The sequence below is a fragment of the Scyliorhinus canicula genome, chromosome 3, assembly GCF_902713615.1.
Source record: "Scyliorhinus canicula chromosome 3, sScyCan1.1, whole genome shotgun sequence".
Classification (NCBI taxonomy): Eukaryota; Metazoa; Chordata; class Chondrichthyes; order Carcharhiniformes; family Scyliorhinidae; genus Scyliorhinus; species Scyliorhinus canicula.
The window spans coordinates 36,095,072-36,114,573 of record NC_052148.1 but is presented as its reverse complement, the minus strand read 5'-3'; the positions used below and the strand labels follow the sequence as shown (position 1 = coordinate 36,114,573).

Sequence of the window (19,502 nt, the reverse complement as noted above, 5' to 3'; positions counted from 1 at the left end):
CCATCGACCCTGCTCCACCATTCAATGCAATTAAGGCAGATCTCTCACTACAATTCCACTTTCTGCCAGCTCTCGTATACTTCAATTCCGAGACCCCAAAAAATCTGTCCTGAAGGAATGGCCCCTTATCCTGAGAATGTGCCCCATGCTTTACTGCCCCTTTGCTTTAGACTCCCCAACCAGTGGATACAATCTCCAAGTGTTCATCCTATCAAGTGCCTTCAGAATCTTGAAGGTTTCAATAAATTAGATTTCAATTCTCCTAACTTCTAGAGAATATACACCCAATTTACTCAGTCTCTCATTAGTACAACCCCCTCCTCCCAGGGACCAATTTAGAGAAACTTCAAGTGTGCTACCTCCAGTGCAATTATACTCTTTCTCAAATGGTGACCAAAACTGTACATAGTGGGCAGAATGTTTTGGTTTCCCAGAAATTGCTGCCCAAAGCCAACAAACCTTGGGTGGTCCATCGCGTTTTCAGTCCTGCCCACGATTCCTGCAGCAGGTGGGACTAGAAAACTTAGCAAATAAATCTGAATAGCTGTGTTCTCATCAAAATCCTGTACAACTGTACCAAGACTTATTTATTCTTGTACTCCTATCCCCTTACAGGTTTGATTGAGGCATTCAAGAGGGTATTAGATCAACAATGTGCAAGGATATGGAGAATGGCACTAGCAATGATGCTTGTGTGGAGAGCCAGTGCTGACATGATGGGCCAATTCGCTGCCATCTGCACTTGACAAAAAAGTTTTCCTGTCTCTCCATCAAAGGACTATTTACTTTAGCTATTCTCTTGCTCTTCATATACTTGTAGAATATTTTGCAACCTGTTTTTATATTGCTAGTGTGATAAATGTAGGCATTTCGGATATATCGAACAGAATTTAACTTGGGTCCCTGGTCCTGTGAGGCAGCAGTGCTAAAAAGTATTCCTGAGTGCTAACTTTTTAAAAGTGGATTGGGATCTGAGATGGTTTGGTTGTTTGAGTGGAAGTAAAGGTAGCAGTTTGGTTTGTCACTGTATTGATTAGCATCGTCGAAGGGGTAACTGTAAGCTATTTTCTTGTCTGATGTTAAAGATATTTTAATATCGTGTTCGGAATATAGTTTGTTTTAATATACCATATTCCTATTTGCAAAACAACACTCCTGAAATCATAGAGTCTAGGGCACGGAGCCAAGCCCTTTGGCCCAAACTGGTCCATGCCAACCAAAAAGCCCATCTAAAGCTAACTCCATTTGCCTGAATTTGGCCCATATCCCTCTAAACATTTCCCATCCACGTATCTGTCCAAATGCCATTTAAATGTTGTCAATGTACTTACCTCAACCACTTCCCTCCGGCAGCTCATTCCAAATATGTACTACCCTCCATAAAAACAAAAACGTTGCTCCTCAGGGTCCCATTAATTCTTTCCCCTCTTAACTTAAACCTACACCCTTTAGTTCTCGATTCCCTAACCCTGGGGAAAAATACAGTGCATATCCATGTCTCTTATGATCTTATACATCTCTATAAGATAACCCCTCAGTCTCCTACGCTCCAAAGAAAAAAGTCCTAGCCTGTCCAATCTCTCCCTATAACTCAGTTCCTCGAGTCCTGGCAACATTCTTGTAAATCTCTTTTGCACTCTCTCCAGTTTAATATATTTTTTCTATAGCAAGGCAACTGAAACAACATAATACCCCAGGTGCAGCCTCACCAATGTCCTGCACAACTGCAGCATAAACTTCCCAACTTCTATACACAGTGCCCTGACTGATGAAGGCCAGATTGCCAGAAGCCTTCTTCACTGCCCTATCTACCTGTGACTCCACGTTCAGAGAACAGTGCATAGAACATAGAACAGTACAGCACAGAACAGGCCCTTCGGCCCTCAATATTGTGCCAAGCTTTGTCCGAAACCAAGATCAAGCTATCCCACTCCCTGTCATTGTGTGTGTTCCGTGTGCCTATCCAATAACCGCTTGAAAGTTCCTAAAGTGTCCGACTTCACTATCACAGCAGGCAGTCCATTCCACACTCTAGCCACTCTCTGAGTAAAGAACCTACCTCAGACATCCCTCCTATATCTCCCACCCTGAACCTTATAGTTATGGCCCCTTGTAATAGCTACATCCACCCGAGGAAATAGTCTCGGAAAGTCCACTCTATCTATCCCCCTCATCATCTTATAAACCTATTAAGTCGCCTCTCAGCCTCCTCCGCTCCAAAGAGAAGCCCTAGCTCCCTCAACCTTTCCTTATAAGACCTACCCTCCAAACTAGTCAGCATCCTGGTAAATCTCCTTTGCACCATTTCCAATGCTTCCACATCCTTCCTATAACGAGGTGACCGGAACTGCACACAATATTCCAAATGTGGTCTCACCAGGGTCATGTATAGTTGCAGCATAACCCCGCGGCTCTTACCAGGGTCATGTACAGTTACAGCATAACCCCACGGCTCTTAAACTCAAGCCCCCTGTTCATAAACGCTAACACACTATAGGCCTTTTTCACGGCTCTATCCACTTGAGTGGCAACCTTCAGAGATGTGGACAGAACCCCAAGATCTCTCTGTTCCTCCACATTCCTTAGAACACTGCCGTTGACCCTGTAATCCACATTCAAATTTTTCCTACCAAAATGAATCACCTCGCACTTATCAGGGTTAAACTCCATCTGCCATTTTTTGGCCCAGCTCTGCATCCTATCAATGTCCCTTTGCAGCCTACAACAGCCCTCCACCTCATCCACTACTCCCTCAATCTTGGTGTCATCAGCAAATTTACTGACCCACCCTTCAACCCCCTCCTCCAAGTCACTGATAAAAATCACAAATAGTAGAGTACCCAGCACTGATCCCTGTGGTACACCGCTGGTAACTGGTCTTCAGTCTGAAAATTTTCCATCCACCACCACCCTCTGTCATCTATGTGATAGCCAGTTACTTATCCAATTGGCCAAATTTCCCTCTATCCCACACCTCCTCACTTTCTTCATGAGTCGACCATGGGGAACATTATCAAACGCCTTACAAAAATCCATGTATACGACATCAACTGCTCTACCTTCATCTACACACTTAGTTACCTCCTCAAAGAATTCAATCAAATTTGTGAGGCAAGATTTACCCTTCACAAATCAGTGTTGACTATCCCGGATTAAGATGCATCTTTCCAAATGGTCATAAATCCTATTCTTCAGGACCTTTTCCATTAACTTACCGACCACCGAAGAAAGACTAACCGGCCTATAATTACCAGGGTCATTCCTATTCCCTTTCTTGAACAGAGGAACAACATTTGCTACTCTCCAGTCCTCTGGCACTATCCCCGTGGACAGTGAGGACCCAAAGATCAAAGCCAAAGGTTCTGCAATCTCATTCCTTGCCTCCCAAAGAATCCTAGGATATAGCCCATCCGGCCCAGGGGACTTGTCGACCCTAAGGTTTTTCAAAATTGCTAATACATCCTCCCTCAGAACATCTACCTCCTCCAGTCTACCCGCCTGTATCACACTCTCATCCTCAAAAACATGGCCCCTCTCGTTGGTGAACACCGAAGAAAAGTATTCATTCAACACCTCTCCTATCTCTTCTGACTCCATACACAAGTTCCCATTACTGTCCTTGACCGGCCCTAACCTCACCCTGGTCATTCTTTTATTTCTCACACAAAAGTAAAAAGCCTTGGGGTTTTCCTTAATCTGACCCGCCAAGGACTTCTCATTCCCCCTCCTAGTTCTCCTAAGCCTTTTTTTAAAAATAGCTCATTCCTTGCTACCTTGTAACACTCAAGCGACCCAACTGAACCTTGTTTTCTCATCCTTACATATGCTTCCTTTTTCCTCTTACAAAAAACAAAGAAAATTACAGCACAGGAACAGGCCCTTTGGCCCTCCCAAGGGCAAGGGCAATGACAAGACATTCAACCTCTTTTGTGAACCATGGTTCCCTCACACGGCCATTTCCTCCCTGCCTGACAGGGACATACCTATCATGGACACGCAGTATTTGTTCCTTGAACAAGCTCTACTTTTCATTTGTGCCTTTCCCTGACAGTTTCTGTTCCCATCTTATGCTCCCTAATTCTTGACTAATCGCATCATAATTACCCCTCCCCCAATTATAAACCTTGCCCTGCCGTATGGCCCTATCCCTCTCCATTACAATAGTGAAAGACACCGAATTGTGGTCACGATCTCCAAAGTGCTCTCCCACAAACAAATCTGACAATTGACCCGGTTCATTACCCAGTAGCAAATCCAATGTGGCCCCACCTCTTGACGGCCTATCCACATATTGTGTCAGGAAACCCTCCTGCACACACTGTACAAAAACTGCCCCATCCGAACTGTTTGACCTATAGAGGTTCCAATCAATATTTGGAAAAGTCGCCCATGACAACTACCCCGAGACCTCCACACCTATCCATAATCTGTTTTGCAATTTCTTCCTCCACATCTCTATTACTATTTGGTGGTCGATAGAAAACTCCTAACAACGTGACCGCTCCTTTCCTATTTCTAACTTCAGCCCATATTACCTCAGTAGGCAGATCCTCTTCGATCTGCCTTTCTGCAGCTGTTAAACTATCCTTGATTAATAATGCTACTCCTCCACCTCTTTTACCACCTTCCCTACTCTCACTGAAATATCTATACCTTGGAACTTCCAACAACCATTCCTGTCCCTGTTCTAACAATGTCTCCGTAATGGCCACAACATCGTAGTCCCAAGTACCAATCCACGCTCTAAGTTCACCTACCTTATTCCAGAGATGCTCCTTGCATTGAAGTAGACACACTTCAACCCACCTTCCTGTCTACCGGTACACTCCTGCGACTTTGATACCCTCCTCAGTACCTCACTACTCTCAACACTGGCTTCTGGACTACAGCTCGTCTTCCCATCCCCCTGACAAATTAGTTTAAACCCCCCCCCCCCCCAAAGAGCCATAGCAAATTTTCCTCCCAAGATATTGGTGCCCCTTTGGTTCAGATGCAAACCGTCCTGTCTGTGCAGGTCCCACCTTCCCCAGAATGTGCTCCAATTATCCACGTAACCGAAACCCTTCCTCCTACACCACCCCTGCAGCCACGTGTTTATCTGCACTCTTCTCCCTGTTCCTCAACTCGCTCGCACGTGGCACTGGCAACAAACCAGAGATGACAACATGGTTTGTCCTGGCTCTCAGCTTCCACCCTAGCTCCCTAAATTCCGTTTTTAAATCCCCTTCCCTTACCTAAGTAATCGGTACCGATGTGTATCACGAGTTCTGACTGTTCCCCCTCCCCCTTAAGGATTCTGAAAACACCCGGGAGGCAACATACCATCCACGAGTCTCTTACGTTGCCACAGAACCGTCTATATGTCCCTCTATCGAGTCCCCAATAACTATTGCTCTCCTGCACTCCCTCCTTCCCTTCTGAGCCACAAGGACGGACTCAGTGCTGGAGATCCGATCACCGTGGCTTACCACTGGTAGGCTGTCCCCCTTAACAGTATCCAAAGCGGTATACTTGTTACTGAGGGGAACGACCACAAGGGATCCCTGTACTGACTGCTTCCTCCCAGCCCTCTCACCATCACCCATTTATTTACATTCTTCAGAGTAACTACATCCCTGACTATCTAGGACCACCTCTGCTTCCCTAATGATCCGAAGTTCGTCCAGCTCCAGTTTCCTAACGTGGTTTCTGAGGAGCTGGAGATGGCTGCACTTCCCTTGGGTGAAATCAGCAGGGACACGGATGGCGTCCATCACCTCAAACATTCTGCAGGAGGAACTTCCCGTTCCTGGAAATGAAGACCGCTGGAACCTGGAAGTAAGTTTAAGCACCTACCTGATTCCCAAGCTGTACTGCGGCTCCCTCTCTCTCTCTCCCGCTCCCGGACAGTGCACCTGAACTCCAAGGTCCCTCTGTTCCACAATACTCCCCAAGGTCCTACCATTCAACATGAAAGTCCTACCTTGATTTGACTTTACAAAATGCAACACCTCACACCTATCTTTATTGAACTACATATGCCATTTCTCAGCCCACTTTCCCAGCTGATCAAGATCCTGCTGCAACTTTTGATACCTTCCTCGTCTACAATACCACCTATTTTAGGCGACCTATTTCAGTGGCATCTGCAAATGTACCGATCATGCCTTGTACATTCTCATCCAAATCGTTGATATAGATAACAAACGGCAATGGGCCCAGCACTGACCCGAGGCACGCCATTAGTCACAGGCCTCCAGACCGACAAGCATCCTTCCACCACTACCCTCTGCTTTCTACCATCAAGCCAATTATATATCCAATTTGCCAGCTCTTCCTGGATTCTATGTCATCTAACCTTCCAGAGCAGTCTCAGGGCACAACATTTGCTACCCTCCAGTCCTCTGGTAAGTCAGCCATGGCTAAACATGATGCAAATATCTCAGCTAGGGCTCCCACAATTTCTTCTCTAGCCTCACGTAGTGTTCTTGGATACACCTGGTCAGGGCCAGATTTATCCCCCTTCATACGTCCTTAACCCCTCTACTGTAATGCAAACTGTCCTCGATATATTGCCACTAACCTTCCCAGGTTCCCACGGTATCCTTTCCTCAGTCTTACAAAATTAAAACATTGGGGTTTCTGTCCAGTATCATAGCCACCTTTGGAGTCTGGTGGAGAATCTGAATAATGACTTGTTTATTTGTATTCAATTCCTTCCCTTCTAATCAATTTTTGGTAGCCCTCTGCTGGCTCATATAACACTCCCAATCCACAGACTCAATACTGTTTTTTTTTTACTTTTTATTGTCAATTAACTAGACCAAGAGTTTTTTTTTTAAATGATTACAATAAAAGCTTTACACAAGTCAGAAGAAACAAGTCTGTTGTAGTGATATCATATAATCTTAAGATGTAGTGTATCACATTTGTCAGAACATCCCTCTCCAGGTCTAACCCCCAATTTCCACTTTTGAAGTAGTTCAGACCCACAATGATTCATTTACATTGAATTAGGGATTAGTTAAATTTGAAACTAGAAACTTAAATGAAACCTGTGGTAGAACAGGTAAACTGTATGCAGAACAACACTTTTCACTGTACCTCAGTACACATGACAGTAAATCGAAATGGTCTAAGGTAGATTGGGAGACTAGATGAAAAGATTTGACTGTCAATAAGCAATACTAAATATTTAAAAGTAGCAACCTTTAAATAATTAACTAAATTCACAAGATTTATACATTCCCTTAAGGAGGTCCACAGGAATATTGCACTGTAGTAAATTAAAGATCACATGAAGGAAGAAGCTGCTTCTGATCTTGCCAAAAAGAGTAAGAAGCCTTAAGATTGGAAGAATTTAGCAAAGAATGGATAATGGGAAAAAATTAAAAAGGGAAAAATTAGTGTAAAGTAGCAAATGAAAATGAAATGAAATGAAAATCGCTTATTGTCACAAGTAGGCTTCAAATGAAGTGAGTGTGAAAAGCCCCTAGTCGCCACATTCCGGGCTTGTTCGGGGAGGCTGGTACGGGAATTGAACCTTGCTGCTGGCCTGCCTTGGTCTGCTTTAAAAGCCAGCTATTTAGCCCTGTGCTAAAATATGCAAAAACAGATTTTGAAAGTTTGTACAGATATGTAAAAAGGAAGAGATTAGTGAAAATAAGCCTCCGCTCTTCACTGGAAGGGGGTCAAAGAAATTATAACAGGAATAAGGAAAGGGGAGAGAGAACACATACCTCAGGCTGGATTTTTTTTTCAACTGAGGCAGAAGGTCCAGAGACTGATGACTGTAATTTTTCTGCTACCAGCCAGTGTATGGTCTGCCATCATGTTCCCATCCTGGCCTTGTTTTCATTGAGGTTGTTTTTGGAGCGTGACTGTTACCATTTCAGCAGTTGTGAGAAGCAATTAACATCAATTGAAGTGGCTGTTGAGGACACGCACTGGAATTTTCCAAACAGCAAACAGGCCCTCCCAAGGCTGAAGAATGGATGCTGACTCAAGTGGCAGATTGGATTATCATAGAATTTACAGTGCAGAAGGAGGCGATTCGGCCCATCGAGTCTGCACCGGCTCTTGGAAAGAGCACCCTACCCACAGTCAACACCTCCACCCTATCCCCATAACCCAGTAATCCCACCCAACAGTAAGGGCAATTTAGCATGGCCAATCCACCTAACCTGCACATCTTTGGACTGTGGGAATAAACCGGAGCACCCACGCACACACGGGGAGGATGTGCAGACTCCGCACAGACAGTGACCCAAGCCGGAATCGAACCTGGGGCCTTGGAGCTGTGAAGCTATTGTGCTTCAATGCTACCATGCTGCCCGCTGCTGGTGTGCGTGGGTTTGGGAGGAGGAGGGGGAAAAACACAGAGCCCCCCCCCCCCCCATGACAGCCAGGCAGCCAAATCTTATTCAACTTTCTAAAGTCTTCAGAGGGCATCTCCAGTGGAGGGTCTTTCTCATTTCACTTATGTCAGCAATTCCCACCTCTCCAAATGAGGCTGCCAGTCACATAGAGCCACAGGCTCTACAGTTATCTCTCCCAGTTTTGGATGGGATGAGATCCTGAAAGCAGAATATAGGGAGCTAGGAAATAAATTACAAAGCAGGATCTCAAAAGATAAGCAGCATTGCTCTCAGTGCCACGCATTAGCAAGAGCAGGAATAGGAGACTAGACCAAATGAATGCATGGCTGGAAAATGGTGAAGGAGGAAGGCATCAAGACCAATTCTAGGGAAGATGGGATCTGTATAAACTGGGCCGGTGGCCGGATTGCACTCCAGCAGCAATATCCTCACAGGAGTATTCGCTTGTGCTGCTGGGCAGTGGTAGGGGGATTGGAACTTTGAGTGCGAAGACACAAAGTAGAGAAACAAAGATAGAAAACACAGAAAAGTAGGAAAAATAGTGGAAGGCAGAGGAAACAAGGGTTGGGCAGCAAATAGAACAATAACACAAAACACTGCAAAAAGTTAAAATGATGATTCTAAATGCACAGTGCTTGAATACACTGAGCATTTGCAATAAGGTGTACTAATTAACAGTGCAAAGTGATATAAATGGATACGATATGGTTGTGATTATGGAGACATGGCTCCACATGGCAGGGTGACCAAGGCTGGGAATGAATACCCAAGGGTATTCGATATTTAGGATGGATAGCCAAAAAGGAAAAGGAGGTGAATTTGCATTTTTTTTTATTCTCCTCCTCATTTTTCACATTTTCTCCCAAATTTACACCCAACAATAAACAATAATCAGTAACAAATGTAATGTCAATCCCCATATCAATAACAAAGATCCCATCCTCCCACCAAACCCCCAAACATTAGCCCGCATATTAACATAAACAAATGACAAAAAGGAATCAGGAATCACCCATAGTCACCATTAACACCCACAGCCCCCCTCCACCCAACCCTCCCAGCGCCCAACCTCCCTAATGTTCAATGTGATCCAATTCTCGAAAGTGCATAAAGAATAACACTTATGAATTGTAGAATCCCCCCATCCTTCCCCTCAGTTCAAATTACCTTTTCAAGCGTCAAGAATTCAATCAGGTCCCCCGCCATCCCAGGGCACAGGGTGAAGAGGGTGATCTCCACGGTAACAGGATCCGCCTTTGGGCGATCAACGAGTCGAAGGCGACAACATCTGCCTCTGCGCCCATTTCCAGCCCCGGCTGGTCCGACACCCCTAATATGGCCTCCCGAGGGGCCTGCATCCAGTTTCTCGTGCACCACTTTAGAGATTACCTTAAAAAGCTCCTTCCAGTAATCCTCCAGCTTTGGAAAGGACCAAAACATACGAACGTGGTTTGCGCGCCCCCCCCCCCCTCCTCAACATTCACATACATCTTCTACCCCCTCAAAAGAGCCGGCTCATCCTCGCCCTTGTAAGGTGCACTCTATACACCACCTTCAGCTGTATCAGCCCCAACCTCGTACACAAGGTGGAGGCGTTCATCCTCCAGAGGTGCATTTGCATTGTTAGTCAAGGATGAAATCAGTGCAATAGTGAGAGAGGATATTGGCTCAGAAAATCTAGATGTAGAATCAGTCTGGGTAGAACTAAGAAGCAACAAGTGTGGAAAACATTTAGTGGAAGTTGTGGTAAGGTAGAAGTTAGCATTAAACAGGAAATTAGAGATGAATGTAACAAGAGTGTGACAGTCATCATAATTTACATCTCAATTGGACAAACTGAATTAGCAATAACACTGTTGTGGATGAACTCCTGGAGAATGCAAGGGATGGTATTTTAGACCTGTATGGCGAGGAATCAACTAGAGAGCATATTATCCTAGATTTGGTATGAAGCAATGAGGTGGGATTAATTAATAATTTTGTTGCACAGGGTCCTTTAGGGAACAGCAACCATAACATGATAGAATTCTTCAATAGGATGGAAAGTGAAGATATCCTAAATCAAAACCGAAGAAATGATAAAGGTACAAGGCTGGAGATGGCCAAGATAGATTGGGGAACTTCAGTAAAAGGTAGGATGGTGGAAAGTCAATGGCCTACTCCTGCTCCTATTTTCTACGTTGCTATATTTAAAGAGTATTGGAGAGATGAATGGGACAGAAAGCCATTTGTGTTTCTTTTTAAAAAAGTGGCTAGGGAGAGAGTGGATATATTGGTTTTGACTTCAAGAATTCCTTGGATTCCAGAATTATTGCCAAAAATACAAACATAGAACATAGAACAGTACAGCACAGAACAGGCCCTTCGGCCCTCAATGTTGTGCCGAGCCATGATCACCCTACTCGAACCCACGTATCCACCCTATACCCGTAACCCAACAACCCCCCCCTTAACCTTACTTTTATTAGGACACTATGGGCAATTTAGCATGGCCAATCCACCTAACCTAAACGAGGCTTAACTTTTCAAGAAACAAACAAGAAATAGAAAATAAACTGGTTGGTTGCCTGATGACGGTTGCATGGAAATTTCTTTAAATTATTTGGGACATGATAGCAGGGTACTTGTAGTGTGAACTCTCAAAAAAATGTTGGATAAAAGTGCCAAACAAGAATTTGTGGGATTTGTGGTATCAGCATGAATTAAGGATTTCCTTTTTTTTTAAATTAATTTACAGGGTGTGGGAGTCACTGGCTCCAGCATTTATTGCCCATTCCGAGTTGCCCTTGAGAAAGTGTTGGTGAGTTGCCTTTTTAACCACTGCAGTCCTCGAGGTGTCGGTACACCTGCAGTACTGTTGGGGAGGAGTTCCAAGATTTCAACTCAGCAACAGTGAAAGAACAGTCAGGATTTGAGTGACTTAGAGGGCAGCCTCCAGGTGATGTTTCCAGGTATCAGCAGCCTTGTCCTTCTAGGTGGTAGTGGTCATGTGTTTGGAAGGTGCTGCCAAAGGAACCATGGTGATTTCCTGCAATGCATCTTGTAGATGGTACACACTACTGCTGTGTGTTGGTGATGGAGGGACTAATGGACTGAAAACAAAATAGGAATAAATGGGTTAATGTAAGGTTGGTGGGGGTAACTGATGGGGTACATACGTAGTGCTTGGGTGTTAGCTATTTAAAATCTATATCAATTATTTAGATAAAAGACCATATGTAATGCATCTATGTTTGCTGAGCAAAAGTTAGATGGGAAAGTAAGCTGTACAGAGGATGCAAAGAGGCTGCCAAGGGATATAAATAGATTAAGTAAATGGCCAAGGAAATGGCAGATGGAATACAATGTAGAGAAGTGAGGGGTTTGGAAAGAAAAATAGAAAACAGCATATATATATTTAAACTGACGAAGGACTGGGAAATGTTGGTATTCAGAGGGATCTGGGAGTGCTTGTACATGAATCAAAGTTAACATGCAGACACAGCAAGAAATTAGGAAATTATGTTACAAAATAGTATGATGGTCTTGATTAAAAATCAATGGATGCATACAGCAAGTCTTCCTGCAATTCTATATGGCCTTGGTGAAACGACACCAGCAGGACTGTGTACATTTGGTCACCTCCCCCAAGAATGGACATATTTATCTTAGATGGAGTGCAACAAGGTTTCACTAGAATTTCTGGGATGAAGGGATTGTCCTACGAGGATAAATTGCATAGACAAGGCTTCTTATATTCCTTAGAGTTTAGAAGAATTATAAATAATCTCATTGAAACAAAGTTCTTAAGGGGCTTGACAGAATGGGAGTATGCTTACTCTAATTGGGAAGTTTAAAACTGGGGGTGACAGTTTAAGAAGCTGTGGGCCATTTAGATGGAAGTAAGAAATATCTTCAAATGATTCATTCAAAGTGATCTGCAGATGCTCATTGAATATATTTGTCAGAATCAATAGTATTTTGGATATATGGGATAATGTGGCTAAGTGCAAATGAGGTAGAAAATCATCCACAATCTGAATGGTGAAACAGACTCAAAAGGATGAATTGTGTTATGACGGGGAAAACACACATCTTGGTAGCTGGTACTTGAAGCTAAAAGGCAGCATCACCTAACCTGTGATAGCTACATTATATTCTCAGCAAATGCTTACTTTCACATGTAGGAAACTTTCTATTACCACAATCACCTTCCTAGGATGTCAGACTATATTTAAAAATCACATGATTGTAAAGTAACATATCTTTGCAGAATTTAGCCATTTAAAAATCTGAATTAAATTTTAAAGATCACATGATTGTACAGTGACATCTTTGCAGCACTTAGTTCTCAAAAACCTTCAAATTAAATGTTTTTTTTCCATTTCATTGAAAAAAAGATAGTGATATTACATTTAAGCAAACAGACATTCAAACCCAAAATAAATATTTTCAAAGCATCACAAGTTATTTGAGCAACGCTCTCTTGAGGAAATAGGACTGGTATACACAAATATTAAGTACCTGATGATAACATCAAATTTGTTCAAATAGGGTCCAAGACCGAGTCCTCGTAGAATTCCACCACTCCCCAAAACAACACAGCGTTTACAAAACTTTCTTTCTATTTCTTCTGGCAATGATATCGTGGGCATGAGGTCAATGAGTTGGTTAAAACTATTCTGGTGTGTTTTAAAACCAAATGGTGTGTTATACTGGAATACAGAGTCACGCAAAATAGAATTTCTTTCCAGGAAAGGACGCATATGGATGTCATATTTGTGAGGAAACAAAAGAGCCATCTCTCGATGAACAAAGGACTTCCGGCATTTTGCCCCAGCACTTTCAACGCATATATCTGGGCATTCTGTAAAAATAAAGACAAATATAGTTAATATGTCAGAAATAGGAACAGGAGTAGGATATTTGGCAACTTGAGGCTGTTCCATTATTCAATAAAGATACAGGCCACTAAGTGTGGTGGATTTGTTAACCTTAGTTCAATTGATACCTTTAGTATAATTTTTAGTACAGATTTCCCCAAGTTCCTGATGTTTAGTTCCCCACTATTTTCAGAAAGTTGTGTGCCTTCCACTGTGAAGACAGATGCAAAGTATTCTTTCCATTATAATTTCTTCTGATTCTGCCTCCATCGATTATTTTCTCTTCCATAAAACATAGGAGCAGAATTAGGCCACTCAGCCCGTCGAGTCTGCTCTTCCATTCAATCATGGCAGATATTTTCTCATCCCCATTCTCCTGCCTTCTCCCTTGTCGTCAGTGGAGATTGGACCACTTTTCACATAGGGTTTTTCTTCCTCAAGGGAACATAAGACTTGTGCACCAGAACTAGCCGTGGCCCTAGTCAATCTGTTCCAGTACAATTACAACACTGGCAGCTACCCAGCATTATGGAAAATTGTCTAGATACATCAAGCAGGACAGATCCAACCTGGCCAATTATCACCCCATCAATCTTCTCTCAATCATCTGCAAAGATGGAAAGTGTCATTGTCAGTGCTATTTATCAGTACTTGCTCATCAATAAACAGCTCACCAATGCACAGTTTAGGTTTCACCAATCATTTCAGCCCAGGACACTGTGCAGGAGTTCCTTCAAGCAGTGTCCTCGGCTCAACCATATTCACCTGTTTCACCAATGATGGTTCTTAATTAAGTCAGATTTAGAAAGAAGATTTTAGATAAAAGGTACCCTGGCTTAGATGCCTGTATAAGAGACAATTGTAGGAATAGATAGTGTATAAACAATGCATGTGATTTTATAACCTAATAATTACAAATATCAGAAAGGACAGACACACAATTAAAAGCTACTCAAAATGGCTGTTAGCTGAGTTGACAATACTAAAGACACAAAATGGCTTTTAGCTGAATTAGCCACATTCCTGAACAACCATTAGCTGGGTCAAGTTGCAAAATGGTATTAAAAGCATCATTTAATTACAGATAGCAGAGATAGTCAGGGAAACGAGGATTATTGATATTAAGGCACTGAATGGGAAACAGACATGGGAGTACTTCACCGGCGAGTGACAACAGCTGCACAAAACAAGGAGCATTATATATCCTCGCCAGCCCAAGGTCTCCAGATGCAGACAGAAAGATAACTTTTACAGTTAGTATGAGTGACTTCTTCATGAAATTAGGGGCTGGTAAGGTACCAACCCACTTTATGTAATGTCAAATTTCATTTGATATATAACTAATCTATGCAATCTATTATCCATAGCATTGGACAAGGTCCAGCCAAAATGGGCTGTGTTGCTGTTTAGAAAAATGTATAAGAATGGATGTTTTTGTTTGTTCGATGAGGCATGGTCTGAGTCTTTAACAGACGTCATCTCCCGCCCAAGCGAAATAAACCGTTTGATCAGAGGACCAGTCCTAAGTGTTGAGTGATTTCTTTGAGATTCTTTCCCACTAATTGGGCAGCACGGTAGCATAGTGGTTAGCACAAATGCTTCACAGCTCCAGGGTCCCAGGTTCGAATCCCGGCTTGGGTCACTGTCTGTGTGGAGTCTGCACATTCACCCCGTGTGTGCGTATTAGCCATGATTGAATGGCAGTGGAGACTCAATGGGCCGAGTGGCCTAATTCTGCTCCTATGTCTTATGTGGATGCAAAGGGCAAACAGCGGAAGGAGAGCACAGAGTACAGAGCGTACCACCCATCTACTTCATCAAATACCAGCTGCCAAACCAGTGGCAGAGTCTGCGGATCCAGGATTGGACTATTCAGCCACAGCAAGTCCCACTTCCCCGTAGTGGAAGTAGGTCAACCTCGACCCTGAGGGACTGCCCAAGAAGAATTAGTTTTAAAAACAGCAATGTTTAAATTTATGATTGAAGCCAACATTATCAGCTAAACTGAAGCCATCGTATTATCAAAAAGGGTAGATACCGCTGGTCCAATGCTTTTGGCTTTATTGATTTTGTAATCCAGCAGTCAAAAAGGTATTTGACAAAGGTTCTACACAATATAGCAGTTAAGCTCAAAACGGTGGGGATTAAAATAAAATCTTGGCAACAGACAAGGCAATGACTGAAAGGTGCAGAATAGATATTTGTTAGGGGCAATATTTTGGAACAGGTGGCTGCATGAATGCTGCATACTCAGCCAGAGCGAAATTCTGGGAGCAATACTGTTCCCAATTATGACTTGGATTCATAAATACATGTAAATTAGTCACATTTTACCAAACTAGAGTGAAGGATATACCCACTTCTATCTTGGTGCACCTTGCATGTAGCATTTTCCAGTCTGACAGCAATAGTAGGAAAACGTTTAACATGCTACTGCAAGTTAGAATAAGGTGTAGCACCTCCCTATCTTGTCCTTCTAGATGGTAGTGATCGTGGGGTTGGAACATGCCTTCTAAGGAACCTTGGTGAGTTACTGCAGTGCATCTTGTAGATGGTACACATGGCTGCCACTGTTCCGTCGTTGATGGACGGTTTAAATGTTTGTGGAAGGAGGAGCAATCAAGCTGGCTGCTTTGTCCTGGACGGTATCGAGCTTATTTAGTGTTGTTGGAGCTACATTCATCCAGGCAAGTGGAAAGTATTCCATTACACTCCTGACTTGAGCTTTGTAGATGGTTGAAAGGCTTGGGGTTCATGAGGTGTTACTCACCATAAGATTCCGAGCCTTTGATCTGCCCTGGTAGCCACAGTTTAAAAAAAAATTTAATTTTATAAATTTAGAGTACCCAATTCATTTTTTCCAATTAAGGGGCAATTTAGCATGGCCAATCCACCTACCCTGTACATCTTTGGGTTGTGGGGGTGAGACCCACGCAAACACAGGGAGAATGTGCAAACTCCACACGGACAGTGACCCAGAGCCGGGATCGAACCTGGGACCTCAGCGCCGTGAGGCAGCAGGGTGGCACAGTGGGTTTGCCATGCTGCCCTAGGTAGTCCAGTTCAGTTTCTGATCAATGGTAGCACAGTGGTTAGCACAGTTTCTTCACAGTTCCAGAGTCCCAGGTTCGATTCCTGGCTTGGGTCACTGTGTCTGCACCTTCTCCCCATGTCTGCGTGGGTTTCCTCCGGGTGCTCCGGTTTCCTCCCACAGTCCAAAGATGTGCATGTTAGGTGGATTGGCCATGCTAAATTGCCCTTCGTGTCCAAAAAGATTAGGTGGGGTCACTGGGATAGGGTGGAAGTGTGGGCTTAGGTAGGGTGCTCTTTCCAAGAGCCGGTGCAGACTCGATGGGCTGAATGGCCTCCTTTGCACTGTAAGTTCTATGATCCCATAAGACGGAGGAGCAGAATTAGACCATTCGGCCCATCGGGTCTGCATCGCCATTTAACCATGGCCGATATGTTTTTCAACCCCATTCTCCTGCCTTCTCCCCGTATGGCCTAAACCCCTTATTGAAAAAAAACTATCTATCTCTGACTTGGCCTCCACAGCCTTCTGTGGCAATGAGGTCCAGATTCACCAACCTCTGGCTGAAGAACTTCCTCCTCATCTCAAGTTTTAAAGGATCATCCTTTCAGTCGGAGGCTGTGCCTTCAGGTTCTAGTCTCTCTTACTAGTGGAAAGATCTTCTCCACATCCACTTTCTAGGCCTCTCAGTATTCTGTAAGTTTGAATGAGATTCCCCCTCATCCTTCTGAACTCCATTGAGTAGAGACCCAGAGTCTTCAACCGCGCCTCATATGACAAGCCCTTCATACATACATAGAAGATAGGAACAGAAGGAGGCCTTTTGGCCCTTCGAGCCTGCTCCACCATTCATCACGATCATGGCTGATCATCCAACTCAATAGCCTAATCCTGCTTTCTCCCCATAGCCTTTGATCCCATTCTGCCCAAGTGCTATATCCAACCACCTCTTGAATATATTCAAAGTTTTAGCATCAACTACTTCCTGTGGCTCACCACTCTGTGTGAAGTGTATCGTTATCTAAATGGTTCACCATCCTCAGACTGAGACTCTTGGTTCTGGACACACCCATCATTGGTGACATCTTCCCTGCATCTACTCTGTCTAGTCCTGTTAGAATTTTAAGTTTCTATGAGATCTCGCCTCATTCTTCTGAACTCCAGTGAGAACAATCCCAGCCTTGTCAATCTCTCCTCATATGACAGTCCCGCCATCCCAAGAATCAGTCTGGTAAACCTTCGCTGCACTCCCTCAAGAGCAAGAACATCCTTCCTCAGAGAATGAAACCAAAACTGCACACAATACTACAAGCGTGGCCTCACCAAGGCCCTGTACAATTGCAGCAACACATCCCTGCTTCTATACCCGAAACCTCTCGCAATGAAGGCCAACAAATCATTAGCCTTCTTATTTTTTTTTTTTTTTTTTTATAAATTTAGATTACCCAATTATTTTTTCCAATTAAGGGGCAATTTAGCGTGGCCAATCCACCTACTCTGCACATTTTTTTTGGGTTGTGGGGGCGAAACCCACGCAGACACGGGGAGAATGTGCAAACTCCACACAGACAGTGACCCAGAGCCGGGATCGAACCTGGGACCTCAGCGCCGTGAGGCGGTTGTGCTAACCACTAGGCCACCGTGCTGCCCCTCATTAGCCTTCTTTACCGCCTGCTGCACCTGCATGGTTACCTTCAGCGAATAGTGCACAAGGACACCCAGGTCCCACTGCACACTCCCCTCTCCCAATTTACAACCATTCAGGTAGTAATCTGCCTTCCTGTTTTTGCTTCCAAAGTGAATAACCTCACACTTATCCAAATTATACTGCATCTGCCATTGATTTGCCCACTCGCCCAACCTGTCCAGATGTTGCTGTAGGATCCCTGCATTCTCCTCACAATTCACCCTCCCACGTAATTTGGTATCATCTGCAAGCTGAGATGTTACATTTTGTTCCCTCATCAAATCATTAATATATATTGTGAATAGCTGGGGTCCCAGCACTAATCCCTGTGGTACCCCACTAGTTAATGTCTGCCAATTTGAAAAGGACCCATTAATCCCTACTCTTTGTTTCCTCTCTGCCAACCAGTTTTCTATCCACCTCAATACATTTCCCCCAATCCCATGAGTTTTAATTTTGCATAATAATCTCTTATGCGGGACTTTTTCAAACGCCTTCTGAAAGTCCAAATATACTACATCAACTGGCTCCCCCTTGTCGACTGTACTGGTTACCTCTTCAAAGAATTCCACCAGTTTTATCAAGCATGATTTTTCCTTCATAAATCCATGCTGACTCTGGCTGATCATGCCACTGCTTTCTAAATGTTCCGCTATAAAGTCCTTGATAATGGATTCAATTTCCCCACTACCGATGTTAGGCTTACTGGTCTATAATTCCCTGTTTTCTCTCTATCTCCCTTTTTGAATATTGGAGTGATATTAGCTAGCCTCCAATCTGCAGGGACAGTTCCAGAGTCTACAGAATCTCGAAGGATGATCACCAATGCATCCACTATTTCCGGAGCCACCTCCTTAAGCACTGTGGGATGCAGATTCTCAGGCCCTGGGGACTTATCCGCCTTCAATCCGATCAGTTTTCCCTGCACCATTTCTCTACTAATGTTGATCTCCCTCAGTTCTTCCCTCTCACTAAACCTTTCATTCTCCAACATTTCTGGGATCTGATCTGTGTCCTATTTGTGAAGACAGAACCAAAGTATGTATTCAATCGCTCAGTCATTTCTTTGTCCCTATTATGCATCCCCGTTTCTGTCTGTAGGGGCCAATGGGCGGGATTCTCCCATTCGGCGGCAGAGTGTCCACGCCGTCGGAAACACCGTCGTGACAGCCGCTGGGAGTACCGATTCTGGCCACTACAGGGGGCCAGCATAGCGCTGGAGCGGTTCACGCCGCTCCAGCCTCCCATTCCAGCGCAAATTGTGCGCCATGGTATCCGCGTATGCGCATGCTGCCAATCCGCGCATGCGGGGTGGCCTACCTGTACCCGCCGGCCCCGACGCAACATGGCGCGGAGGAAAATAGGTCCGGGGAGAGAGACCGGCCCGCAGATCGGTGGGCCCCGATCGAGGGCCAGGTCACATCGGAGGCCCTCCCCGGGGTCAGAGCCCCCCCCCCCACCCTCCCCCACACAGGTCGCACCCCCGACCCTGCGCGCAGAGTTCCCGCCGGCTGCAACCATGTGTGGACGGCGCCAGCGGGACTCGCCTTTTTAGAGCGGCTGCT

At 44.3% G+C, this 19,502-nt stretch overlaps 1 protein-coding gene across 5 annotated transcripts in view; it reads right to left on the bottom strand.

Annotated features, from left to right (window-relative positions):
• st3gal5 (ST3 beta-galactoside alpha-2,3-sialyltransferase 5) overlaps positions 1–19,502 on the bottom strand; it is an 85,556-nt gene that overhangs the window by 25,732 nt on the left and 40,322 nt on the right. For all 5 annotated transcript variants that reach the window (XM_038793306.1, XM_038793305.1, XM_038793310.1 and 2 more), the window contains one exon: positions 12,861–13,203. In XM_038793306.1, coding sequence (XP_038649234.1) covers positions 12,861–13,138 — 278 coding nt within the window. In that variant the 5' untranslated portion in view covers positions 13,139–13,203. The remainder of the gene's footprint in view (positions 1–12,860; positions 13,204–19,502) is intronic.